The following is a 27286-nucleotide window of genomic DNA, read 5'->3' on the forward strand; positions in this document are numbered from 1 at the left end:
GTACCTGCATATTATTCTATTGTCTTAGTTTTGTCTTTAGAAAAGACAGCATGTGGTCTGTATGAAATTCCCAAAATAATAGCTTCCTCCATAGAAATTCTTGCTTTTAAGAATTTCTAATGGTTTTGTAAGTTTGTCCCGTGGGGTATAAAATGGTATTGAATTAAGATAGCCTTTTACAATCAGGGCTGTAGTTTTCAAGTACAAGTAGTAATTATTCTAAGGGATTGGATTACCCTTACTGAATATTGAAAAGTTGTTGAAAAGACAAGTCCTCTGATGGTCCAGGTTTGGCATTTGCTGTTCTGTTTCTCTTAGAGATTCAAAGGGAAGTAAAATGGACACAGTTTCTAGCTGTTGACAAGAAATATAAACCTTTGGATAGACAGGAAATCATGTTCAGAGAACAAAATTGATGAATATTCAAGGAAACATGAACTATTATTTTTTTCCCTGCATCATCATCTCTCAACCATTCTTCTTCTCTTACCTATGGACCACTGTGGGAGCTTAGCTTTAATGCAGGTATTGCTATTAAGAGCTATATTGTTTTGTTCCAGGTTGCAGCAGCCCTTTCTGCTACTCTGCAGTCCTGCTCCTCATAGTAGTCTCAGCACTGATGGAAAAGAGCAACTGACTCAGAAAATACTTGTATAATAACATAAAATTTCCTACTCTGGATTAAATTGGGTTTTTGAGGCAAGTGTTCTGATCTGGTAGCTACTGTTATCTGACTGCTTGCAAGAAGATTAGAAAAATCTGAATTAAAGGTGCTGCTGAAGGGAGAATGGTTTCTAGTTTCTATAGGACTTCCATTGCCCTAGAATCTTGAGATTACCTTTGTTTCTACAGGGAAAAATGCCATCCCTAAATGAAAACAGCATCCTACTTCCTTAAAACAAAAGATGAAATCTAGTCTTGCTAAGTGAAAATAGAGTTCGTGCTAGGATTTACAATGTATATCCTCTGAGCTAAAGTAAGTGGAACAGAATTTCAAATATATATACATACATATATATATATATATATATATATATATAAAACTTAAACTCATATGCTATGTTTATATGTAAAGCCAGGATCTTTATCTCCACAGTGAGGAGAGGTTGGGAATCTTTATGAATGCTTATTATTTATTCCAGAACACTTCATCCAGAAATCCCAATATGCAAGAGTTAAAAATGTTTAAAACTGTACGTGTAAAATCATTTCCCCCTGGCTCTTAGTACTATGGCACTAGGGAGTATGTGCTAGAGTTCACATCCCAGTAGGTGATTCTAGCTGAGACATTCCTTAAGCTTTCCTACAATGTTATTGACCTAAAGACACAGAAGATTTAAATTAAAGGAAAAAAAAAATCAGTTGATGAAATGAGATGCTTAGAGAAGGAAACACTGACTGAAATATAAATTTATCATTTTTATTGGTCTGGAATATTGCCTTGCCCTCCTCATTTCCTCTCATAAAGAACTAAAAATTGAGCATAGGACATAATCTTTGAGGATTAACAGTTGCAACTAGAATAGTTATTTGTCTTTCACAGAAGCGTATTTACTGAACTGTGAAAGCATTCATTTTAAGTAATTATTTTTAAAAGGATAAATGTTAGGTCATCCTGTTGACTCTGGGCATGCTTAAAGTTCCCTATAATTGCTCTGTCTGTCTTTCCCATCCATCCTTCCCTGCCAAAATGCACAAAGACACACTGTTTTTGTTCTTGTATCACTGAATTTAAGCTTAAAAAGCAGTAGATGTAAACTGTTTATACAGCCCTCATTTAGACAGTGTCTTCCAAGTAATTAAATAATTAAGGAAATATATAATCTTTCACCCCCAATCAGGTGGAAGGCTTAAACAGATGTCCCAAGTGCTTTCCTGAGTAAAACAAAAACAAAAAGCCCTGTGCTATTATATAGGATTATGTCTGAACCAAGAGTACCAGTACAGTGGTGGCAGTGCTCTGCAACAGCCATTTCATTGGGGAGTCTGGAGTGGGAGCAGAACTGTCCAAGCAAGAGACAGGTAGCTTAGGGATATGGTATGGAGATGTATAAATATGTGGAGATTATTTCTGAATTGATCACTGAAGGTTTATATCCTTTTCATGAACACCAAGCAAGTAACTTTATCCACCTTTTGCTGCACCACTAATAGATTTAGGGTATCTCTATAATACATCTCCTGGATCCAGAAGGTGGAAGTACCATAATATATTGCTAGTTCCCACAACAGTACAGGGATGCCAATAACACTTCACTGAGCCTGTGCATTTTTATGCTAACTCACAATTAAATGTGAATTTTCTTGCTCAGTGGCACTGAAATGTATGAACACGTACATATGCAAGTAGTACAAAGTTCAGTTTGCTCATGATGGTTCAGTCAATTCAATGAGGGGTAATGCAGGAATACGCAATGCAGACTTGGAGGGGGGAAGTTTCATGGTGATTTATAAAAATGGTAATTGAGAAAAACGTAACCTTTTGGAGTTGGACAGGACTGAGGATAGTCTGAGATGAAAACCATATCCTTTTAAACTCTAAAGAGGCAAATTTGTTTTCTTAATTTAAGTTGGTAATGGACTTTCACCAAATAATGTTTCTATACAAAAGCAATAATGAATCAGTCATGTAGTGAATATGTAGTGAATATTCCAACTAGTGATATTAAAAAAATCAATTTTCTTGATTTGTTACAAAGAGGTCCATGAATACATTTCTGTATTTATCAGATGGAAATAATGATATTTTACTCCCTTGTAAATAAGTTTCAAATTTAAGAAATAGGTATTATTATAATTCATATTTATCTTTTACCACAATTTAAAATTGTCTATGTTCTTGTTGGAACCATGATTGTTCACTGCAACACCTAAATTACATTAATTAGAAAACAAGATCCTTACATTGCTGTGCTTATAGCTCAAAGGCATTTAGCTCTGCTGAATTTTTATATGACATAATTTCCAACCTAGTGAACACCCTGCCCTTAGGCTATTATTTTTAAACATTTTAAGTTGTATTTAATTCCAGGTATAACAAGTACTTAATTTGTTAGTATATTGTCATGTATTCCTATGACAATACCTAGGAAAAAAACTCTAGTGCATAGAGGAAATGAAAGCTCTGCTGTTAACAATGAATAAATGAGTAGATCAAAAATGGCAGGTCAAAAATAAGCCTATTTGCATTAATGCTTAGAAAGTAAGTATTCATTTCAGTTCTGTATTTAAAACATAAATCCATTTTAGGCAGTCTAATGATTAAAGGTTAATGGATTTTTGAAGTGGTGGTGCCAAAACTGCATTGTCATAAGTATAAAACGGGTTATTGCCTTTAGTGGCAAGATGTAAGAGGCAACAAAGACATGTATTATTATTTAAGTGTAGTAGTGCCGACAGTGGTGTTTTAACTTCAGAACAAAAAAGCTGACTCTTAGTGTTTAATTGAAAAGATAAACACAGGATATTGTTGATTGATGTGATTTTATAAAAGATAATAGCATCCTAAAAAAAGGAGAATAATATAGTTATCCTATTTAAGTGTTAAATGTGTAAATAAATATATGAATAGGTATGTGTAAAGTAAGAAGGAGCAAATTACAGTTCACAGGGCTTTCAATTTGAAGCTTAAATTTGATGCGGTAAGAGAAGAACAACAAACGAAGGAATGAAAAGAAGGGTAAAAAGTGGCTGAAATGATGGGAGAGAAAGATAATCTTTTGCAAATGAATTTTGTTAGCAAACAGGATATCTTTTGAGCACTTCAGAATAATCCTAGCAATTAGGAGGGGGAAAAACGTGATTCTTAGGAAAGATGAGAAGGAAGCCAAAGGCACTGTCCATCTCATGGACGAGGGACAAGGAAGAAGTCAAGATAAGCGTTTAAACGTTTGTGATGGAGCTAATCAGGAGCAGAGCCTGGGTGCGGGCTGGGAAAAGAAGATAAATCTGTAACTGTGCTAAGCTCAGATTGAGAAGGACGTATGGGCCGCAGTTTGAGAGGCAGGATTAGCTGGGCCTGGGCGCAGGCTGGCAGCGGCCCGGCCGCGCCTGGGCCTGCTTAGTGCGAGGATGGCAGCGGTGACGGCTGTCACTGCACGGCACAGCGTGCCGGGGGAGGAGAGGAGCACGGACCTTCGTTCTCCCTCTGAAAGAGCGTGAGAGGGGAAGAAGGATCCAACGAAAGAGGTGGCGGAGGGCTGGTCAGGGAGAAGTGCCCCAGCACCCGGCGGCGGCGGCGCAGAGAGACGAGCCAGGGCCTGGGCAGGGCGAAGCGTGGGGGCACCGGGAGAGGGGCTGGGAGGGCTGGCCTCCAGTTTGGTGAAAGGTGTTTTGGAGCCGTGATGGGGCAGCGCAGGGCAGCGTGTCGAAGGCGGGGGAGGCAGCGGGGGGCAGGAGGCCTCTGCCGGCACCTCGCTGCTGTGGGCAGGGGCTGCCCCGGCCGGGGGGGGTCACACGTGGGCCTTTGGTGACTGTGCGGTCAAGAGAGATGAAACGGCATCAACAGGGTTAAACTGGGTCACGGAGTATTTTGGGAAGGTTCTGCAGGCAGGTGGGGGCAGATAACTGTTTTTTTATTAGCGCTTGCAAAGCGACGGGAGCAGCTGTTTACTCACTTGCCCTAAGTGGGATGGCTCCGGGCCAGCCTCGGTAAGAGCCGGGCCCAACCTCCCCTGCCGGAGCAGCCGGTGCTCCTGGCAGGAGAGCGGACGGCTCCAGCCCTGCCGCGTCACCCCCCCCCCCCCCCCCCGCCTGAGCCACCGAGTTGCAAAAGAAAAAAAAAATAAATAAGCAAGCACGCCGGGCGGCAGGCGCTCGGAGGTATGCGGTTTCCAGAGGCTGGGCGCGCTCCGGTGCGAGAGGAAGTGTGCGCGGCGCGGGGGCGGCGGCGCGGGCCCGGCCCGCGCAGGCAGGTGGGGCGCGGGCGGCGGCGGCGCGGGCGCGCTGGGCTCCGCGGGCCGCCGGCGCGCAGCCAGCCGCGCCGCCCCCCCTGGGATGGTGAGTGCGGGGGCGGCGCGGCGGCCGTGGGAACCGGGCGGGGAGGCCCGGGCGGCGGGTCGCGCTCGGCGGGGGGGGGGGGGGGGGGGGGGGCAGGGACGCGGGCGCGCCGGCGGCGCGGAGCGCGGTGATGCCGCGGGGGCGAGCCGGGCGCGGGGAGGAGCTGCCCCCGCCGGCAGCGGCGCTCGCCGGGGCCCCGCTTGCGTTCCGGCGGGAGCAGGCTGTAGGCGCTGGTAAGTTGGGGTTCGTCTTTCCTTCTGTCTGTCTCGCTTCCGCGTTCTGACCAGACGCGTGAGTAGCCGCCGGCCTGCGCGGCTCGCCGGGCGCCTCTGGGCCGCGCTGTCCTCCGCCCCCGCTGCGCGGGGCGGCCGCGGGGCGCGGGGGCGGCGCGGGCTCCGCTGGCATTTGTGGTCGCGGCTGAGGAACACTTAGAGCACGGTTCGTGCGCGCTCCCGCAGCGGCTCTGCTAGACCTGCTTTGCTGCACGGGGGAAGAGCCCGAGGGAAATGGGAAATGGAGGAGTCGAGAGAAGTTTGGAAGGGGGGACGGCGGGGCGAGGCATTTCTGTAGCGTTCTGCCGGTATCGTTTGGGGTTTCTCGGTCTCCTTCCTCCGCCTCCCTCCCCCGAGGGGGATGAATTATTTAGCACCCTTGTTTTCAGTTCAGCCCTAAAGCTTAGTCCAGGCGACTTTCATGACTAGAAGAAGAAAAAAAAAAAAAAAAAAAAAAAAAAGAGATGGTAGATCTGTAAAAATCATGTCTGGTGCGGAGCAGCCCAGCTGTGATCTCTAGTGTGCACTCGGCTGTTTTAACTACGACAGCCAGGCTCACGCTGGAGATTCCCCTTCTTAGCAGTGACCTAACGGAGAAGCCTGTTGTTCAGTATCTATTTTGCATGAGCTACTATACTGTAGCAGTCGCTGCTTCATTCAGCTAAAGAGAGAGCAGATAAGAGGATTCCAATTTAATTAGCAGTTTGTTAAAACCAGTCAGCTTTGTCTGGTCACATGTTTATAATTTTAGAACATATGTCTTAATTGCAGTAAATTTTGATGTGCATGAAGCGAGTGCCACATGCTGTTTGCGGCACTGGCTGTGGCAGCTTCTTATTTCTGTTTTTTTTATATAATTTACTGCAGCGTGTGTTTATTTGCACAAGGGCAGATTTTTGCATGTGCTGTGGGTATTTTGCACGAAGCAGATCTAGGAGCTCTAGGAGTTAAAGCATATGCTGTAGAGTTTCTGTTACCCTGCAGGCTGCAAGATGTGTCTTTTGTATTGGAGCATATTCAGGTTGACATCTTGAATACCCAGATATTATTCTAACTGTTCTCAATAATATGACTTTTGGGTGCTTTAGCATCCTTGTCAGAGTCTGAAGTACTCTGCGTGTTGAGGCCTTCTTCACTCCCCCTCCCTCCAGTAATTATTCGTGTTGTTCTCAAACAAATAATTCCTATCCTTAATGTCCCTGAAATCAAACACCAGCAGCCTGCGCCTTCTCTTCTGCCTAGTTATCTGAGTCACTGCCATGCCTTGTGCCAGATGAAGCTGCTGTAATATTGCTGCTGGTTGAATATTGAAGCTCTCCTGTGTGTACTGTGATTTGCATTATTGTAAATAGGGAAATTTATGTATAGCTTCTCTGGTATTATCAAAAATCAGTCAGCTTTAGCTGGGGTGCTAGACAGACTGTGGTCTAAAGGTTTATTGGAATTGAAAATACTCCCTAAGTCTTTAAAACTGGATAAAGAACATTCTTTTTAACCTCATATTGCTGAGGAATCCCTGGAAGTCTCTGAAAGAAAGACAACATTAGGTGTTAGCCTAAAAAAAGAAAGGTAAAATAATTGAAAAGCAGGATTAATGAAATTCCCCTTTGTTATGAGGATTTTTCTATGAAATTTGGAGAAGAAAAGATATTCTGAGGTTAGCGATGGGGTGCAGAGCAGTAAGAGATTTTTTTGCCTTTTATAGCAGTCAGGGCTGTCGTTCAGTCGTTCAGAGCCTCCACTTGCTGGGCAGAGAAGGGAACTGTTCTATAGATGCTTCTGTAGTGTGGGGAAAAGAGAGAACTTATTTCGTTATCTGTCAGGTCCTAATAACTTTACCTGAAGATCTTATTTGGCGAGGATGGAACGTGCAAACTCGTGTAGACTGTTAACTGTTTGAGAGGATTTTGTTTTCTCTGAGACTTGCCCCCCCCCCTTTTTTTAAGCACTCTTTCTTATTCCTAGTCATTATTATGGGAGTGTTTGTATCTTTTTTTTTAATTTTAAATAAGCTGTTTCCTCATCAGCTTCAGCTCAGGAACAATTTGAAGTCCAGGATGTGTGCTTCTGTCATTCTCACGCCAGTGTGAAAACTCAGAAGTGTAACCTTCAAATATGAACTAATTCATGCATTTGCAGATGTGTATCTTTATAAAACCAGCATTAAAGAAATGAAATGGAAAATGCTAAGCAGACTTAACAGGATTCTGATTCAAGATTAAGTCTTTTCTGCTAGCTCCTGCTGTCGTTTTACTTCTGTCAAAATACTGATGGAATTTAATTTTTTTTTCATTTCAACTGTCCTTTGCTTTTGTTCATCTCAATAGTGATGAAAGTTGCAAGTATTTCTCTACGTTACAAGTTTTCATGAACATGTACAGATGCCAGCCAGTAATGGAACATGTGGTTCTGGACAGTTTCGAGAAAGCCTTTTAGAGTTGATGTCTGTAATAGTGAACCTTCGAGTACAATTTTTTTAGTGTAATTCCTGATTTATGTGACATTTTACATTTCCTCCTGGTTAGTGGTATGTATTGATATTCAAGATACTGAATATTGATTTTTCCTCATCAAATCCTATTAGGTAGTTATCTTGGTTTTTGGTAAATCACTTCATGATGTATTCAGTGAAAACTATTAGCTTCCTTCATGATCTTGACTTGTTCCTAAGCAAGCTACAAAAATCTCATCTATATATATTGTGAAAGTTGGGGCTCATAAACTACTAAACGTGAATCTTCTATCGTAAGATCTCTAATGCAGATTTTGTGTAATGTTGCCAATGCATAAACAGAGGTAATCATTACAGCTTTACATTGGCTTGTCACCTTGTAATTACAACATGACTATTTTCTGAGCAAATTGCAGTACGTACCATAGACTAGATCTGTTTGTTTTCATGCTGTATTTACCTCAAAGCATCTTGAGAAGTGGAAAGAGCCTGCTTTTTCATGCTTACAGGGTCAGTCAAGAGAAACTGGGTCTGACAGATTACAAAAGAGAGTACATTTCTCTTCAGTAAAGTCCTCATGTGGTTCCCCAAAGTTAGATGTCACCATGGCTGCATGATCGTTCTCAGGGCTTTGAGGTAGGAGAAGCTTGTGTCTTAATAATGTATCTTAGCCAAAAGATAAAAATATCTAGAAACATTTTCCTTATGACATATTAGTCAAGATGAAATTAAGCTAAAGCCTCTTCTGTAGTAGGCTGATTGTATTTTATGAGCTGCCATGTGGTATTACTTTGGAGGGTTGTCTCTTCAAAAACTGCCATGGAAACAACTTTCAAGTGTTCGCTGAACCTTTTGATTTCTGTTCTTTCATACTCAAAGATCTCCTTCAAAAGGTTCTCCTAATGCAATGTGTCCTGTTGGCTTGGTGCTCACAAGAATGAACATCAGGTGCTTGGTTAGTGTCATTTTCTAAAATGCTTAGGTTTTCCTCTGAAGTGTTCAGGTGCTGATCCTCTTATTTTCTGAAATTTTGAGTCTGAGCTGGTGATATATTTGTGAAACATACAGATAGATGATGCTACTTTTTGAGCATTGTATGAATATGCTGAAATATTTTTGAAGTGCTCAGATATTGATATTTTAGTGTGCTTGTTGTTATGCAGAAGAGATTCCAAAAACTGGGAGACATGAAGAATACTGTCAGTACAATGATTCTGCGTGTCAGCTGGGGGGCAGGAGTATGCAGCTGAGCATTTTGTTTGCTCAGAAGAAAGGGATCTGGGAATGAAGAACACTTTTGTTGACATAAAACTTGAATGTTTTGGTAAAAGAACTTCTTAGCACTCTGATGACCTAGTTTAAAATACTCAGACTCAGTTGAGTTGTGGAGCTGTATGTGGAGATTTTCTCACTATTGAAGTGATCGTCTCCTACATTCTGCGTATTGGATAATTAATAGCTGTTTTGTCTAGAAGGTGCATATGTGCATATGTATGATTCTGTAATATCTATTCTTTCAAATCCTATGAAAATCCTTCAGGTCTACAAAAACAGTGAAAAGTGTTGAGTCTATTAGCGTAGCTCTTAATATTGTAAAGTTCATATCCTCCCACTGTTTGTAGCATCATGTACTGCTCTAGGTGATGGCAGTGAATGGCTGTAAACTGGAGATACTCACCTACCTTGGGAGTATCTAAAGGTGTCTAAAATATAACATTTTTCCTTTGCTGTACTCATCCATCAAGCTTGAAAGTTAGCTGACATTTTTGTAAAAAATCTGTATCTTTTTCCCTGTAACAGCTGCCTTTTACTTGGCCCAGTTGGACATTGCATAGATTGCATCAGTCTCCACATCCTTTTGAACATCTGTCCTGTGTTTTCCTTTCTTTCCCATTTATGCATTGTCCTGTTGTTATTCCCAGAGAGGTAGAGGGTGGGAAATCTACCTTTTGAAGAGTGAGACATTTGAGACTTGTCTCCAGACTTTAACTCTTCTGGCTTGGGGTTCAGTAGCTAAATTGAACTTCTGTGCTTCTAATCTGTGTTCTTATTCTTCATACCTGGACTTCATTATGCTGTACTACTCTTGTATTTGTTTAAGGCAGGAATGTTGTCAGAATAGTGTTAGAATTATGGTGTACTAGGTTTATTGTTTTTGAGTGTTACCATAGGTAGGGAAAGTTAATAGTCATATTCTGAAGTGATTTTTTGAGATACAACCCTCCCTCTCAAAACTTAGAATCTAATACAGGTTAAAGTGTGTATACACTAATAGGTGGATAATTTGTGATCTCTGGGGCTAGTGAGTCTAGTGACAGAAGCATATGGGTCTAGGTGAAAAGCTCATGATCCTGAAACTTGCCATTTCCCTCCGTATGGATCTGTGGAATTGCTGGCCCTTCCTGACCTTGTGTTAGCTTTTAACAGACAGCTGTGGGATCAGTTTATATGACTGATCTCAGTTGCAGCCTACCAGTCCCAATTTTCTGTCCGGTTCTATAGTACCTGCTTCAGGAACAAGAACGAATAGGGCTTGACCTCAGCTTGCCTACTGATAGAGACCAGAACCTCTCGCAGACTTGCCAGATGGGAGATAACTCCCCTAACATTATTTATCTTATATGACTTAGCCATCTAAACCTCCTGTACGTTCAAGAGAAAGGGGCATTTTTAGGGAGTAGCTCATGTGGTCCTGGAGGTAGATCCAGGCTCAGGTAAGCCACATCACCCAAATGCCTTTTTCTCTCTGTAAAGGGTTTTTGGGTGATTTCATCAAATCTATATGTCTATACCGTAAACATCTGACATTAGATTAAATGAATCCCACATGCTAATGTCTGCAGGGGACTACTGCAGCAACCTACCCACTTCTGAAGAAGTGGACAGACTGTACCAAGCTTGTTTCACTATCTTTGATGCCAGGCACTCTGCTAGTAGCAGATACTCAGGAAAGATTAAGCAGAAAAATCCTCTTAAAACAGTGAAAGGCTGGCTGTTAGGCAAAATCAGAAACTCCTGCCACTTTCTAGATGTGCTCTGCTAATCACTTATTTTGGTGGTGGTGAGAACTTCCTGCTTCTGGCCCCTGAAAATGTCTAAGGAAGTATAAAATCACAGTAAAGAGTTTTCTTATCAAGGGTTTCATATTCTACCGTTAGGTTTCTACATCACACTATTTGTTCATTAGGAGATCTAGAAACATCCTGTGGTCCTTGGATTTCTGTGCTCTAGGCCAAAAAAAAGCATCAGAAAAACCCCCAGTCTTTAAGGCAGAGACAGGATATAATCCAAGATGTACCCCAAAGAGATGTTGAAGTAACGAAGGCAGAATCTGAAGTTCCAATATGGGTGACCCATCACCCTTCTCAGTGTTTTCTTTTGAATAGAGAGAAGTACCTGACTAAATCTTAAGATAAGTTCTACTTTCTGCACTTCATTTGGCAAGCCTCTTTATCTCCTTTGGAAACCCTGGATTGGCTGCAGGACACAGTGTATGATACTTACTGCTGCTTATTTCAGTGCTTTCCTAATTTATCCCTCTCCCAAATTACAGCTGGTAAAAGAAGGCAACTTCTGGAGCAAAGCTGAAGAAAAGGCAGTAAATGTACACAAGCATTTTGCCCCAAAATCTTTTATCAATAAATGACCTTCCAGCTTGAGGAGTTACCCAGCTGTCCAAAAGGGAACCTTCTTTAAGGTAGATGACAGGAAGAAGAAAAAAATAATCAGTGTTCCATAGCTATATTTTCAAAACCATCTTCTTTTTAGCATCCCTGGCTTGCAGAGCAGGGAATGGGAGGGCTAAAAGAGCAGGAATCCAGAGATTCTTCCTTGGAGTGCTCAGGGAAGAGCTCCTCCACGTGCATTGGCAGCATTAACCTGGCAAGTAGTGCAGGAAGCAGTCTTAATTAGCCAGTCGCTGATGCATCACGCATGCTCCTCCCCTGCTTCAGACGGTACATAGGAAACATTTAAGTAAAAACTCTTCAAGCCTCCTGACTGAGTGAACGAAAGCCTCTAGATTCTGCTTGGCAAATGGCCAAACCCAATGTTTTGCAAAGGCTGTCTGTAGACTTTGGTTTCTGTTTCACTAATTCCACCTGAACTTGTAACTCATCATCATCTTAACAAGGCATTTCTGGTTTTAGATAATTGCTTATTCAGCAAGGAAATGACTCCCCTTCCCTGCCTTGTATTTGTATGGCCCTGACTCATGCGCAAGCATAATAGTCTCTCCAAGTAGATATGGCTTGAGTGTTCGTTTTGTGGGGTTAAAACCAGTTTAATGTCACGTCAACTGTAAAATGGTTGTTCCAGAAACTGAAAAACTTTAAGATTCTGAGAATAAGCTGTATTTTGAAGTGAGAAATTAGAAGTGAAATTTGTTCGTTTTGTTTCTCCATCAGCAGATGATACTTGGAGCATGTGAAGCGTTTTCATTTGTCACCGCTTTTCATGCTGCTCTCTTGCAAAAATAGTGCTACAGAATTAAGCAGTTCTTCCAGAAAACATACATTCTGCTTATTCACATCAAGTGTTTATTAAAAAAGTAAAAAAGAAAGAAAGAAAGAAAAAGGACAGTATTTACCATGTAGGCTAGGAATTGTAATCTTGTTCTGCTCTGACTTCAATGAGGCAGCTTTGCCTCATTGTTCTTTTCTTTCTCAGGCAGATAAAATGTCTTTTTTTCTTATTATCATGTATTTTTGATATTCTCTCATTGTCCAATGTGAACAAAACAAGTTTAGCTCAGTTGGTTAGAGCGTGGTGCTGCTAATGCCAAGGTCACGGGTTCAGTCCCCGTATGGGCTACGCTGAGGGTTGGACTAGATGATCTCCAGAGGTCCCTTCCAACCTATATTCTGTGATTCTATGACTAAATGCAAACAAGCAAGAATGCTGGCTAATGCTCTGAAAGGGTTTGTACAATTTTCCTGAATTTGGCTCTTGAATTTACCCGGAGAAACAGGAACTGCCTTTTTTCTTTATGATGGTATCAGTCCCTTCAGCTAATAATTTTAATATTCTGAATATAGCTGCTTTCATTTTTCGTAATGTTTTCATACCAACCTGATTTCCTGTTTACAGAGGTGGTGTCCCACTGTATAGCTAAATGGACATATAGATGAAATAAAGAACTAAAAACAGTAGAACTGTGTACAGAAAAAACATGTATATAGTAAAGGAAAAAGAAATGATGCTTGTAAGAAAAGCCGAAATTGGTGACAGAGTGAAACAAGAAGAGGAGATGCAAGAGGTTAAGACTATACATTCTTTTACTGTTCAGGCCCCTAATCCAAGATCTCATTTTCAGCTACAGATCTGGGAAGAGATGACATGAGGAAAGCTAATGCAGTAAGTTCAAAAAAGTTGGATAAACTCTGTGTTAGAACAGACTTAATAAGTTAGTAAAGTGTGAGCTTTCCAGAGATTACATAATTGTGCTTGGTTCAACTTCTGATTTTAAAATATTGTGTAGTGTATTAGATGTTGCTATGCTATTAATCAGGGGCTTCTCTATGCTGCTTTATTCTGATTTGTTAGTTTTGTCATATGTTATAATGATCTTCAAATAATTTTGTAATCAGATTGCTTTTTACAAAAGGCCCCTCTTATTAGGACGTTATTCAGGCTGACAAATTTTGGCTGAAAATATTTGCGTTTGCCTTTGATCATTTAAGGCACCAGTAATTGTGTTCATGGTACTTGGTGCAATTTGCACTTTGGACAACTTTGCAAAAGTTGCAAACTTTTCAACTTTGCAAAAGAGAGAAAAAAGAAAAGAAAACACAAAACTGGGAGTCAACTCCTAAGTGATTGGAGGTACTCTGCTGGTAGTAACAGTTGTTTTATGTGTTTGCTTTTTTATATGTGAATCAGATCATCTGAGGTGCCTGGTATTGCTCCATATTAAGAACAGAAATCATGTAACACTGAGAAAGTAAAATTTGATCTCAGCTAGGAAATGGCTTACTCTAAAACTGTGCAGTGTCAACAGGGAGACCTCGCTGGAGAGGTTGAGATTTTGTTGAGAATTGTCAGCTTTTCTTCTTCTGGGAGGCTTTCCTAAACCCCAGGGAATCCCCTCCCTTACCGTACTGAAGTAAGCAGCATGGAGGATTAACAAGCACTTCCTTCCTTTCTATTTTGAGTGACTGAACTAGAAAGTATCCACCACTATTGCTCTAGCTCATGCTTACAAAAAGCAGTGCGGCGTGGTCCCCTTCTCCTGGCCCTCCTCTGCAAATCTTGAATGCTTCTGCCAGTGGAAATCATACAGCAGTTTCAGGCTTATAAACTAAAATAGGTGTCACCAGGAAGTGTTATACTGTTTATATAGTGTAGTATACTGAGTTCATTATTCAGTTTTATATTTTATTTAAAATTCAGTATTGTATTTCACCAGATTTGCACTTAGTCTCAGATTTATTTTTGTCTTACAGTGCATATCAAGCTCACTTCCCTCCTCTTCCCCCAACAGTTTTTGCGTAATGTTTGTTTAGCCAAGAAGGCATGGAGAGCATCTTGATGTTTTGGAGCTTGAGAGGCATTTTAAGAGTTGTTGGAAGCATCTCACTCCTTCCCCTGGTTTCATGTAAACAGCTTTGCTGGCTGTCGCTGGAGGGAGGAGAACCCTTCAGCTGGGAGAAGGGTGGTCAGCAAGCAGGAGCTGCACTGCGTCTGGCCTCAGCCATCGGCTCCACTCCGTGCCGGCAGCCGGAGATCTCTTGCCAAGTGGCCCGAGTGGTGACTATCGGTAATAAAACCCTTCCAAAGGAGCCGTGTTCCCTCAGCTGTCACAGGATCTGGGCTCCTGCACGCGCGTGCTTTCAAGGGAGATGCTTTGCTAACGCATCTGAATTTTCAAATGATGGTACAAAAAATTTAACGCTAGCCAGACTGAGTAACTTTTTCTCCAGTCTGCTCCGCAGGTTCATTGCCAGCTTATTAGCATTTGTAGTTTGTTAGGATTTGTTTTAAAAGCTGAATGGTAGGTAGTCAAAAAAACACTGTGCTGTGTGGTCTGCATTCAGAAGCGTTCTTCCTGCAGGTCATATTCAAGTTGGTAAGGAAAAATTTGTACTCGATGACCGAAACCTCTCTTTGGAAAAGGTCTAGATTAAACCATTTCTTCAGTCTCTGACTCAAATTCTAATTGTAAAAAGAATTTAAAAATTCACTCGTGGAATAGATTCTGATAAACTCATTTTAACATCTGTTGTTTTACATATTACTTAATAAAATTGCAGGGGGTGGAATGAAGATTGTGATGATTCCTAGCAGTAGATTTCTTTATGCTTTTGGCCTGGGGGCTGCATGTGAAATGGCAGGTGTGTAACATAGGAGAGTAATCTGATTTATTGCTGTTTTGTGTTTGAAAAATGGCAAGTCAACAAATGAAAAGTTGATGTCTGTCTTTTTAAAATCAGACTTTCTTTAATAATTGAAAGATTAAAGTAAATTTAAAAGCCCCTAATGTGCCTCTGTGTGGAAGAATTCCCCAAATTATCTGATGAACATCAATGCTTGCTCAGCCTTCTCATCCCAGTTAGCATGTTCTGTCATTACATATGGTTTTATTACACGTACTGCGATTCCTGGCATAGCATGGGTGGGAGATGTCCCACTGTTTGGGAAGTTCTCATTTAACAGTAAGAATCCATGTCCTCTGTATTGCTAAATTACATAATAAATGCACACAAAATGTTAGTGAATTACAGTGAGGGTGTTTTGCTTGATATAGTCATGGCTCTTGTTTTTTGGCACAAATGAAATAATGTGAATCATGCTAAGTTAATGTGCAGAGTCTGAAGAGTTCAACCTTTCTTCACGTGGAATTAGTCCTTTCTAAAAGTTTTCTTTGGACTGAATCTGTTATAGTTCATAGAATTTTCTCTTTGTTTTCTCACGCACATTAAAAAAAGAAAGGGAAAGGGGCTTGGAGACCTCTAAATCTCTCAGCAACAAATGTGACTTGTATTTGGTGTCTGGTGAGGTTTCTAAAATGCATGCATGGGACATGTGAGAAGGAGCTGCAAAATCATTTTCAGCTGATTGCAGCAGCAGCGTCCGAAGGCTTGCTCCGAGTGGTTTTCCTAGCTCAAATAAAGGCTGAGATAATGCTGAGAAAGACCAGGAGCCTACGCATTGGCTGTCTGCCATCCCTACAGTGACCGTAAATTGTTTAGTATAGTTAAAGCAGCCAGGAGGCTTACTGAGTTATGGTGCTGTTGTGGTGCGTTCAGTTGTTTCAGGATTTGGAGGAAACTGGTTTACTTATGCTTGGATGAAGCAAAAAATACCCGATGTAGTAAGCATGTGTAGCTTGAAAATACCATTACTGCGAGGCCTGGGGGCCGGAAAAGCCCCTCCGTGTAAATGCTGGGTGGGCGAAGGCCCTGCTGCTTGGCACACGGCTTTACACCGCTGTGACCCACAAGGTCTGGGAGCGCCTGGGAGCTGAGGAGCTGCTTGAGCAGGCAGAACCGTTCCCACCGAGCCAGGGCTGGTGCTTGTGGATGTTGGCAGTTGGGGACAGAAGGAAGGAACTGTTGTGTCTCAGGGGTCAGTCATGTTACAGTTTTAGATACTTCCTGGAAAAAGAAAACTACAAATAAATTTGAAAGAAAGCTTCAGGGTTCAGGAAAAATGGAAATCTCTGTTATCACTGGGGAGGAGTGAAAACAGAGAACATGAGGAGAAGCAGGAGTAAGAAAAGTCTGCAGAGCAGTGTGTGCGCTCTATCTAGTTAAAGCTGTTGCTTCCTTTTTGAAAGCACTCATGTTTGTGTAGGGTTTTTTGTTGTTGGTTTTTCCCGAGTTCCTGTACAGCCTATGGAACAGATCCGCCAAGCCGGGGGAGGACTGTTGCAGACAGACTATTTACGTATCTGCTTTTTCTGCAGTTGTTGTTGTGGTCACGTCATCTGCGATTACTGCAATCATTTTCTTTGCCTCCACCTTCTAATAAGTTTTAAAGAATTTTGCTCATACCGAAAGTAAAGCTAAAATATCAAAGCAAGCTCTTTAAGCAAAGATAAAAGAATAAATATTTATATGTCTTGCTCTCTGAGCAGGTTTGGAGAGTGGAATTCATTTTCTCTCCGGTACTCGTATCTGTGAGACCTTTCCCTCTCTCCCCAGCCCTGCATCCTCACAAAAAAGTATAGATGATTTGAGGATTTTCATCTTAAAGAGCTGCTGCAGGAAAAATCCCAGAACTGAATAAAGTGAGGAATAGAAGGGGTCGCACTGATATAACAGCAATTTTTGTGAATGGTAACAGTTTAAGCTGCATACCAATGTATGCCAAGCGTAATATTATTTGAATTGCAGTTTTCAAATATGGTTCACTAGTGTGTTGACAGCATCCATATTAAACACCTGAAAGCAGTCTCCGTAGACTTATTAAATGTTGCAAAATCTGAGCTGACTAACCAAAATTAAATTATATTTTCTATCTATCTCCAGCCTCGCTCCCCAAAGGTTCCCTCTGTCCCAGAAATTTAATTAGGAGGCTTGAGATGTATGCACAAGTATTTGGATCTGCTGGGGCAAATGGATACTGCTGAGGAATCTGATTCTTAATATCAGGCTGGTTAGTCCCAGGGTGAAGTCTGTGATGATAGCAAGGCAGTAACCAAGCTCCTAATACATGTAGTAACAGTTTGTTTGAAAATACAAGCTTACTGTGGCTGGGCAGCAGTTGCAGGTTTTAGATGAGAAAAATTTAAAATAGGTTACCTCTCATTTTATTTGGTAGTTGCTTAGGGAGTCTTGTTCATGTGCATTTGAGAAAACCCACAAAACAATTTAGGCTTTGCTTGCTTTTTTTCTGGGAATAGCTGAGAAACACTTAGAAGGTGTGCTGTGGATTCTGTAAGACTCTTGTTTTTTGCTACTGGCAAGAATTAATCAGTTGACTTTAAATCCAGATCTCCATGCTTGAAGGACCACAGCATCAAATTCTGTACACTGAAAAATCAACTCTTATGTTTTAGCCCCCTGTCCCTTCCAGCTGGCTGTGGCCTCAGGGGTTCCTCCCTTCTCTTTCTGCAGGGCATCTGGCGCATCCCCGTGGATGAGATCGACCGCCCAGGCAGCTTCGCCTCTCATATGAACCGCTCCATCCTGCTGCTGCTGAATGTCCTGTCGCAGCTGAAGGATTACAATACCTTGCTGAAGGTCTCGTCTATGCTCCAGAGGACCCCCGATCAGGGAAAGTATGCTGTCTTTTGTTTAACCCTTTGCTTTGTAAAACTTTGAATATTTTGTTCATTGTATGATTGTATGACTGTTTTTTCCTAAAATGAGTGTCTTTAATTTAAAAAAATAAAAGAGACTTTAGATAGACTTTCTCAGACATACAGTGTAACAATAGCAAAAGTTACTTGGAGTTAATGATTCCAGAATAGTCTAGAATTTCTCTATGTTTCCGTTGGAAGTCGGAGCAGGTTCCCAGCCTTGCCGAGGTATTCCCTCACGCGGAGGGATCCGCTGGGAGAGCGGAGCACGGCAATTCCGGTGCCCCTCGGCCGGCCCCTTGCGTAAGAGCTGCGGCCGGTGGAGCGGGTCGTGGCCCCGGCGCCTTGCGTCTCGTAATCCCTCGCTGGCCGGACAGTGGCTCTGCGGCTGTTGGCAGCTGATGCTCCTTAAAAAGCTTATCCTATTTGGGGGTGACCTAATTGTAATTACATTAACTCTATTTAAGAAGAAGAAGGGAAAAAAAAGCTATTTAATGTGGGCTATGTAGAGGTTCTTATCATTGGGAAGACCAAAATAAACATCTAACGAAAACACTGAAGCAACTGAGGTAAAATTCCAGTTGTTTTCTGCGTGGGAAATGTTGGAAAAGTCTCTGGCAAATGCTTAGGAAAGTGAACTGAGTGACTGATGGCAATAAGTTGAAGGCATTGAAGGTTTCTTCATGCATTTTTGAGTGTGAGTGCATGCGAATTTGCATAGATCATAGTATGTCTGGGAATATGTCACCACATGTTCAGCAAACTTGAAGCCAAAAATATTTTGACTTTTAGCATATCAGAAGTACTGGACCATAGAAGGCTTAAATTTTGTCCTAGGCGGGCCCACAGTTGTGCTAAAAATATTATGTTATTTATAAGTCTAGACTGAATTTAACAAACAAGTAATTTGACATGTTGGATCAGCCCATGCCAGCCATGTTGAACTGCAGTCATTACAGGAACTTACAAATGCAAATATTCTGGGTGTGTCTGACATCTGCCTGTAACAATTCTAATTTTGAAAGTAGGGCTTTTTTCAGCGGAACTGCTGGCTGTTACTGAACTGATGATGTGTCAAATATTTGTATCTTGTGTCTGAACGGCAAAACAGAAGATTACTAAATGAGCGGAATGTGTCTGGAAGAAAATGCTTATATTAAAATTGGTGACTTTGTGGCCAGGTAGTGCCCTTCAAAATTATTTACTTGATTTTTAACTATTTCTCATTAAAAATAGGCAGTTCTGAAATAGAAATTCGGTTTTCCATCAAACTCCATTAGACGGGGTTGGTGACTGGAAATAGTTTCTTTGAAAGTGGAATAAATCATGGTGTCACCATACAGTGGAGTTACAATGCTCTAGTAAAGTGGATGAAGTTTTAGAGTGAATAAATTTTATGGTAATGTTAATTTTTTATATTACTAAACAGAAAAAAGAATGTTAGCTCACCAATGTTTTTAGTTCTGAAAGCTGAATCCAAAGGCAGTTGGTATGACCTATGAAAAAAGGATTTTCTGATGGCATTAATCTTATGTGCACAGTTTATCTAGAACATGAAAATCTCCTGACACTTCTAGATGGCTTTGTGTGACTGAAATTCTTTTTCAAGAAAAAGTTTGAATAGAAAGCTCGCATTTGAGAGGCCCTGAAGGCCTGATACAAGAAAATTGCAACTCTGGCTGTCTGTTTTGCTCTGGAGCTTTTAACACTTCTTCTCATCCTTCCATTGTGGATAATGCTATCCATCTTTTACTTTGTGAATGTCATCATCCTTGATGTTTGTGGGAAGGGGAGAAGTGGAGGGAAACACGCGTCAAGTTTAAAGTGTTAAATTTCAATGCATGAGTCTATATGTTTTGCTTTCTTCTAATTTGTTATAAAATTGTTAAAAAGTATATATATACACACACACATATGTCTATATATTTACATATACGCACGTGTGTGTGCAGGCATGTATGCTGGTTCTTGCTTTTAAAGTCCAGTAAGCTTTTGGCACTTAGCTTCTTTTCTGTTCTCGTCCTGTGGCACAGGAAGTACTTGCGTGATGCAGATCGCCAGGTGCTGGCCCAAAGAGCCTTCGTGCTTACAGTGAAAGTGTTGGAGGACACGCTCAACGACCTGACGCAGGTAAGGCAGCAGGGTGTGTGGTGGTCATTGATTCAGTGCTTAGATTCTCCGTTCCTTGACTCCCCTGAGACTAAAGGGCTACATTAATATTACTTATTTCTACTACTGTTTGTTTATAGGCAGCTGCACAGAAAGCTGTCTTACAGCATTGTTCTGTTGCTGAGATACAAAATCCAAATGTAGTGGTTGAGAATGTTTAATAATCAGTTTGATTCGACTCTCCCTTAAATTTCAAAAATTAGGCAAGTTACATGGGCTATGAGAACACCTGCATTTTCCGGTGGAATCTGATGGAATTTTTCTTAAATGAACTAAAGTTCCTATTGCAGAAGCAAAACAGACAGCTAGGTTTTGCGTTCCTGGCCATTTTTAAATGCTAGTCCTTGAAATCAGCATACCTGCTATTACATTTAAAGATTTAATTTTAAAATGTCATTTAGAAGCTAATCAATTTCCAGATCCAGATAACTGGAACTTGGAAGCTTATTCAATAAACACATTCAAGGAAGAACTTGCTGCTTATGGTTTTCTGAATTCACAGAATATAGGCTTAACAAACTAAATGAAAACGTCTTTAAGAACACTGCAACTCTGTATAAAATACAATTCTTCCATAAATCCTTGTGGAAGAATTATATCATTAGCAATTTCTCAAAGAAGAGTTGTAGTACTGAGGTTTTTTACCTTTTGACTGTCACCAAAATAAAGGCACAAAATTCAAATATTAGAACAGAGTTTTGCAAACTTCTCAATCTAATCACAAGAAGAAAGTTATGAAAGAATAACTAAAGGGAAGATTATGAAATTTACTTTGAGATTGATCTGCAGCTACCAAAAAAACCAGGCTCAGTTTTGGTTTCAATATATAGAAGAAAATTCCTTGCTATTGAAACCTTGGGATCTATGTAGTTGGATAACACAGTATAGATTGAAAAGAGGGGGAAAAAAATTGCAGCTTTGGTTCAGTCTGTGGTTTTATATTCTCTAAGATGTTTTCACTGATTAAAATATTTTAGTTGTAAGACTTGTGGCTTGGATTAATATCTACAAAAAAGAACAAACAAACATGGAATAAAAGCATTTTCTTCAGTAGAGGCAGTAATGTAGAGGTACTCATGGTTAATATTTGCAGTATTCATAGTTGTGCTCAAATGCACTCTGTTTTCCGTAACAGCCAAGAATTATTTTTTTTTTTTAAGGTTTCAGAAGATCAAGGTTCCAGGTCTTCTAACCTTGCTTCAGGAAGGATGACAACAGATGTCTCTAATAAAACTAATGCTGAAGAGGGGAAGGATGTCCTCCCCAAAAAGCCAGTTTTGTCAGATGGAGTAGTACATAGTACTGAAAATGGAGTAAAAGAAGTGACCCAGGGACAGATCCCCAATGCTATGGACGTATTAGAACAAGAGAACAAGAATGACAAGGAAATTAAAGAGCTCCCTAGGCCTGGTTCAGTTGAGCCTATGGATCTTGATGGATATTCTAATGACACAGAAAAAGTTGATTCTTCATGTAAACGCAGTGAACCAGACCATCTTCAGTCTGGCAGGAATTCAAAGGAGAGAGCCCCAGAGAGCCGGACTGCAGAACTCTCTTTGGAAGAGCTAAGTATCAGCTCCAAACAGCAGCAGCAGGCAGCTAAAGGAATAGTTCAGGCAATACCTGTAGAGGAGCCTGTCCAGAGATCAAGCAGGAAGAGAAAATTACTTGAGGATGTGGAGTCTGGGAAAACACTTTTACTTGATGCTTACCGGGTATGGCAGCAAGGTCAGAAAGTTATGGCCTATGACCTGGGTAAAATTGAGAAGATCATGTCTGAAACGTACATGCTGATTAAACAGGTAAAGTATTTTGTTAGTCATGATTTCTCTTTGGCCTCAGAGAAGATTCTCTGGGATCAAATTGTATGAGTTAGCTGGCAGAAAGTAGCCCTGTTCTTCGTGATATTTATCAGCTAAGTATTCTTCACATTTCCTTTTGACTTTTTTAGAGCTGCACCATATGTTCTGTGGGAAGTTCATTAAAACTTCTAATTTCTAAAAGTAATGTTTTGTGGACTTGGCAAAGAGGATGCAAAGGAGGCTTTATTTCTGACTTTTTTCAAGTTATGAGTAGGGTTCAGTGGTAGTTGTCACACCAGGAGAATGAGTCTTCAGACTCTCTTATTCTGCATTTTGTCAGAGAGTAATGCCTACAGTAGAATTTGTTGGTTGTATCTGTGGTAAATTAAAAAAAAAAAAGATTTCTCTGTTAGTGGAACATGATTAAATCCAAGAATCACAGTAAACACTAAACCAAGCAAGATAAAATTGATCTTATTTATATTGAAAAATTGGAATTTTATCTCCTAAAGAGCCAGTCTCTTGGCAAGAGCACTGCTGGGAGGGCAGAAGAGTTGGCTCCTCCATGTTTTTGAACTAAAGAGCCCTGTCCTAAGTTATTGAATCAATTAAAAGCTCTCCTACCAATTGCACGGAGTTAAAATTAAGAAAAGATGTGCATCTTTAAATGTATTTTGCTGAAAAACTTCAGCTCACTCCTGTTTTGACACAGAAGTACTGTTTCTCTCCCTTGCCCCACATCCCCATTTCATCAGAATGTCCTTGGATTTATAGGTGACCTAAGTAATTAAGACTTTATTAATTGTGATTCAGGTAGATGAAGAAGCAGCACTTGAACAGGCAGTCAAGTTTTGCCAGGTGCATATGGGAGCCTCAGCACAGAAACAGGTAAGCACCATGAAGTCCCTGGCTTGTTTTAATATGCTTTTATTGCTTAGTTTGTGCAGTCGAGTCTGTAGTTGAGTGTTTTTAGCAATTAGAAAGATCTGCCTTTCTTGTGCTGTTACGATCTGAGAGTAAGTGGGGCCTTATTTGTGGAGGGAGCTCTTCACTTTTCTTAGACTACTGACACTGCTTCTGTTTATGGCAGGCTTGAATGAGAGCCTTTACAAAAATTACTTCTCTCCAAGTCCATAAGGGCTAACAAACACATCAACTCTTCCTTTGCTAACATTGCACTGCGTTCCTCAGGTGCTAGATGCCCTTTCTCTCAACTTGCATCATTGAAAACTGATTTAACTCATTTGTGTTACTCACTTTGCATTTAGCTTGCAGTTGTTTTCAGCAGAAACTGTGAAACTATAGAACTTGAAAGACATGGTTATTTACCTGTCTTTAATGGGAGATAAAGCCAAGAAGAAATCTCAAGTGGATCAGTGGCGTGTTTAATGGTGATTCATTTTGCCAGCAAACCATGGGTTGAAAGCCCCAAAGCATTTGCTGGCTTCTAGCAGCAACAGCCATAATTTCCATAATTTCTGCCACTGGCACACAAAGAAGCAGTTACTCAGCAGAGTCCAACTAGAAAATAAAACGCATTTTGAAAGAAAAATCTACGCTGCCAGTTAATAGTCTGTTTTAATACTGCTCACTGCTTTGTGTATGTTTTATGCTATGAAAACTTAATGTGCTACAGATTGCCAGCACTAAAAAAGTAATTAAAATAGCATTTTTCTAAAATATTTGAAAAAATTTTTCAGAGTCCAAATTAGAATCTTTTTGTTGTCTTTAGGTGTTTCACAAGTGGTAGTCTGTATCATTCTTAAGTTTGTAAAAGAGGAAGCTTCCCTCTGATTTTCTCCCCAAGAAACAGAGAGCTATATGAATATGTTCAATCATTTTCAATACTGATTTAAATTATAGCCCTTTTGGAAATAATTTTGGACAAGCTTGTTTTATGAGCTGCAGAAATAATTTGTTCTGGTTTTCTGCAGGTTTGTCTTCTTTCCCTCAAGACTCTCCTCTCCTGTAACTTCATATTCCCATCACGTGCCTTGCCCAGTAGAAGTGCATAAAATACCAGCTATGACTAGCCTAGAGATATCCGCACGCTGCATCCCAGCCTGCCAGTTACCAGACAAAGTATTATGGTTGAGGGGAGAGGAAGAATTGCCTGCTTTTCCATCACTTCCATCTTTCCCCTTGCCTAGGCACTTATTTTCGTAGAATGGAGAGACAGTAAAAATCTTTCAGAATATTTCCTCATCCTTCAGATTTGGTTGAGGCTTTTCTTTTGCAAGATGCATCTTTCTCTGCTGTGTAAAAACATAACCTTTTGAGGAGGAACATCTCTGTTAGCAAGTTAAATATTGTTTTAACATAAAATGAATTTTAAGAGCTAATTGTTCTGTTTTTCTGCAAAACAAATATATTTCTTAAACTTTCAGATAATTCTTTCAAATAATTTTTGGGACAAGTCTGATATCTATTGCCAGAAGAAATTGCTTCTGTTCTTTTTAATTCTCTTAACCTGACCTCCAGAAATGTACGTTGTCTGGTCTTTCTTTCAGTGTGATAGCGTATATGAGCGATGTGGTTCTCAAAATTGAAGTGCACTTGCGTCTCTGCAGTTAGTGATGCTGACTGAGAGGAAGAAGGACTGCAAGATGAACCTTCTACCTTATATGCAGTTAACAGGTCCTTCTTTCAGTTTTTTCTACCTGGTATAGCTGAAGAAGATTGGGGCTATAGGTCCACTCAGCTAAAAAGGTCTAGCACTATCTACTCTGCACCTTTAGGAAAAGCAGATGTTTCCATTTCTTCTGTGAAAGATTCAGAAGGATTTGGTGAGAATTTTGGTTTCCATTTAAGATACATTCCCTTTATTGCAGCTTGAGCCTTTTCTTTTCATGGGCCATTGCTTTGAATCTATGCATACTTGTTCTCCTCCTCTCCTTTTGATTAATACTGTTTTACTGGTGCCTTGTCCAGCAGGGTAGATGCGGTTCAGGCCCTCAGGGTAGACTCTGTTATTTGTGATTAAGTGGTTACCTTCAAATGTCTTACTGAAATGGTGTATAATTCTGATTTGTCAAAAGACCTGCTACCTCGTGTTTTTCCCCAAAGACATGTGGCCGTCAATACCGCTGCTGCTTATGCATCTTTGAACTGAGACAGATTTTACCTTTCATTTGTTTGAATGTAGAGCCGAAAGGGATTGGGAGTTAGTGATTTCAATGCAGAAATGGTATGAATAGGTAAGAGGTTCTCATGTAACAGTTAAGAAATTGTCAAGAAACTGTCTGTAGCAGGCAGGGCACTTTCTTCCAGCAGTGTTTTTTCTGGAAGGTATCTCTTCTCGAGAGCTGCAGATCGGCCATTCGGTGCTCCAGTCATACTTTTAACCTAATGATAAGCTATTGCTGAGATGCCGTGGTACGTGTTTTGGGAACACTTAATCAACTAATTTTTGCAAAACGTTCTTCTTTCCAAGCAAGTAGAAGTATGCAGAGAACAGTTTTTTTACTGCATTGTGAGTGACTCCATAAAGACAAGCACTTGAAGGAGAAAGACATTTACTTATATTTAATTATATTCTTTTTTTTTGACATGCACGGTCTATATATACACTTACAAATGCCCTCCAACCTCCTTTCCAAAGAAATTTCTGTCTTCAAGCTTGAGAAAAAGTAAGAGGGAAGGGCACTCTTAACCTTTTTATAGCTGGCTGTACTGCATGTGGAAAGTCTGGGACTTTAGGATCTGTAAAGGATTTCCACTCATTAATATCGAGCTAAAAACTATCTAACAGTGCATCTAGTCAAAATCTGCATTTGGACAGTGTGTGTCCTAGCACAGTAACAGGACAGGATGGAAGAGTAAAGGGAATTGTGGTTCATTAGCATTTTACAGAAGTTATTTCTCCAAGTTTTGCCCCTCAGGAAGATGGTAATGCTCTCTCATTGAACTGAACAAATGAATAAAAATGTCAGAAGAGGTATTGTAGTGGAAATCTTTCTTTGTGCATAGTCTCATATTTAAGAGATTGTTTTATAAATAAATCTTGCCTCAGAATGTTAAGACTTCCTTAGTTTATCTTGAGGAAAAAGAGTCATCAGACTGTGATCTATGACTTGATAATAAAAGGAATTTGGTAATACACTTCTTTAAAAAGTAGTAATACTACTTGATTTTGAATATATTTACCTTTTCAAAAACTACTTGACTCGTATATATCAGCCGAGTTACTTTTTGGGCTCCCTTGAAGATTCTGGGTATGTGATTGCTATGCCAGCTCTTCACGCAAAGTCAACAGTTACTCAGGCCTCTAACAAAGTGTTAGAATGGTGAAAACCTTGCATACAAACTGTTATTGAAAGTAGTTGTTGTAGGTGAGCTAGAATTTAAGTTCACTGGAAACAGAGAGATTTCCTGTTAAGTCAGTTGCAATAAAAAAAAAAAAACTCTTAATGTGATGCATTTCTTTAAAGCTTGTAAGCGTGCTCTTTTAGGAGGCAGTCCCAACTACAGAGGTAGTACGTATACTGCAGCCTGATTTTCATCTGCTTCAAGCATGATCTTGTAAGTAGTATGAAGCTGACTTACTGTTGCTAGTGCAACGCTGTGAATTAGTATGGAGCCACAGAAATAGCTGCTCTTGTAGACATCTGTCTGTTTTCAACAGACAGAATCCTGTTTTATTTAAAATTGGCAAGTATTTGCCTTCTGTAATCAAATGATGTCATGTATAAAGCTGCAGCAGCCCAGAGAAGTGCTTTGTTATTAGATAGTTTGAATAGGTTTACAGTGCCTGTAGTTCTTCAGTTACTTATCCCTAGGAATTGACAGATTGATTAAAAAAAAAAAAAAAAAAAAAAAAAAAACCAATCCTGATGTATGTCTTTCTGTGCTGGTTGTTGTGTTTTGCAGTTCCAGTAACCAGGCAATATATGGTTTCTTTTTGAAGGCTTTCACTTGTTATTAAGATTAGGGGTGTTATTTGAATTATCACTTTTCAACTTTTTTCTAGCTCAATTGAGAAAGTTTTAAACTTAAATATGTAACAAGTCTGTTCAAATGTTTTTATATGTCTCTTCAAGCAAGAAACGATACAGTAACCAGTAAATAGAATTTGACAAAGTGATTTATTGCAGTGAGATCTAATCTTTTTAGTAGTATGGCAGTATTATGACACTTCCATTTTAATTTCAGAAATCCTCTGTGATCCTCTTGACCAATGCAGGGTTAACACGTTTTAGGCCTCCTTCTGCTAAGTTGGTCACATACATTGGGAAGTACCTTAGAAAGGCTGGCTCCACTCTTTGAACAAGGCTGGAAAAGATGGCAGTACGAAGCCTTGCTGTGCTGAGTTCCTGTGCTCATGGAGAACTGTTGAAATGGAAGCATTCTC

At 40.4% G+C, this 27286-nt stretch overlaps 1 protein-coding gene across 1 annotated transcript in view; it reads left to right on the forward strand.

Moving 5' to 3' along the window:
• The window catches only part of CABIN1 (calcineurin binding protein 1), a 123123-nt gene that overhangs the window by 67261 nt on the left and 28576 nt on the right, over positions 1-27286 (forward strand). Inside the window, exons 30-33 of the mRNA XM_062590094.1 lie at positions 17781-17944; positions 19999-20095; positions 21295-21936; positions 22750-22824. Of these exons, the coding sequence (XP_062446078.1) occupies positions 17781-17944; positions 19999-20095; positions 21295-21936; positions 22750-22824 (978 nt within the window). The remainder of the gene's footprint in view (positions 1-17780; positions 17945-19998; positions 20096-21294; positions 21937-22749; positions 22825-27286) is intronic.

Source organism: Rhea pennata, chromosome 17, assembly GCF_028389875.1.
Source record: "Rhea pennata isolate bPtePen1 chromosome 17, bPtePen1.pri, whole genome shotgun sequence".
Taxonomy (NCBI): domain Eukaryota; kingdom Metazoa; phylum Chordata; class Aves; order Rheiformes; family Rheidae; genus Rhea; species Rhea pennata.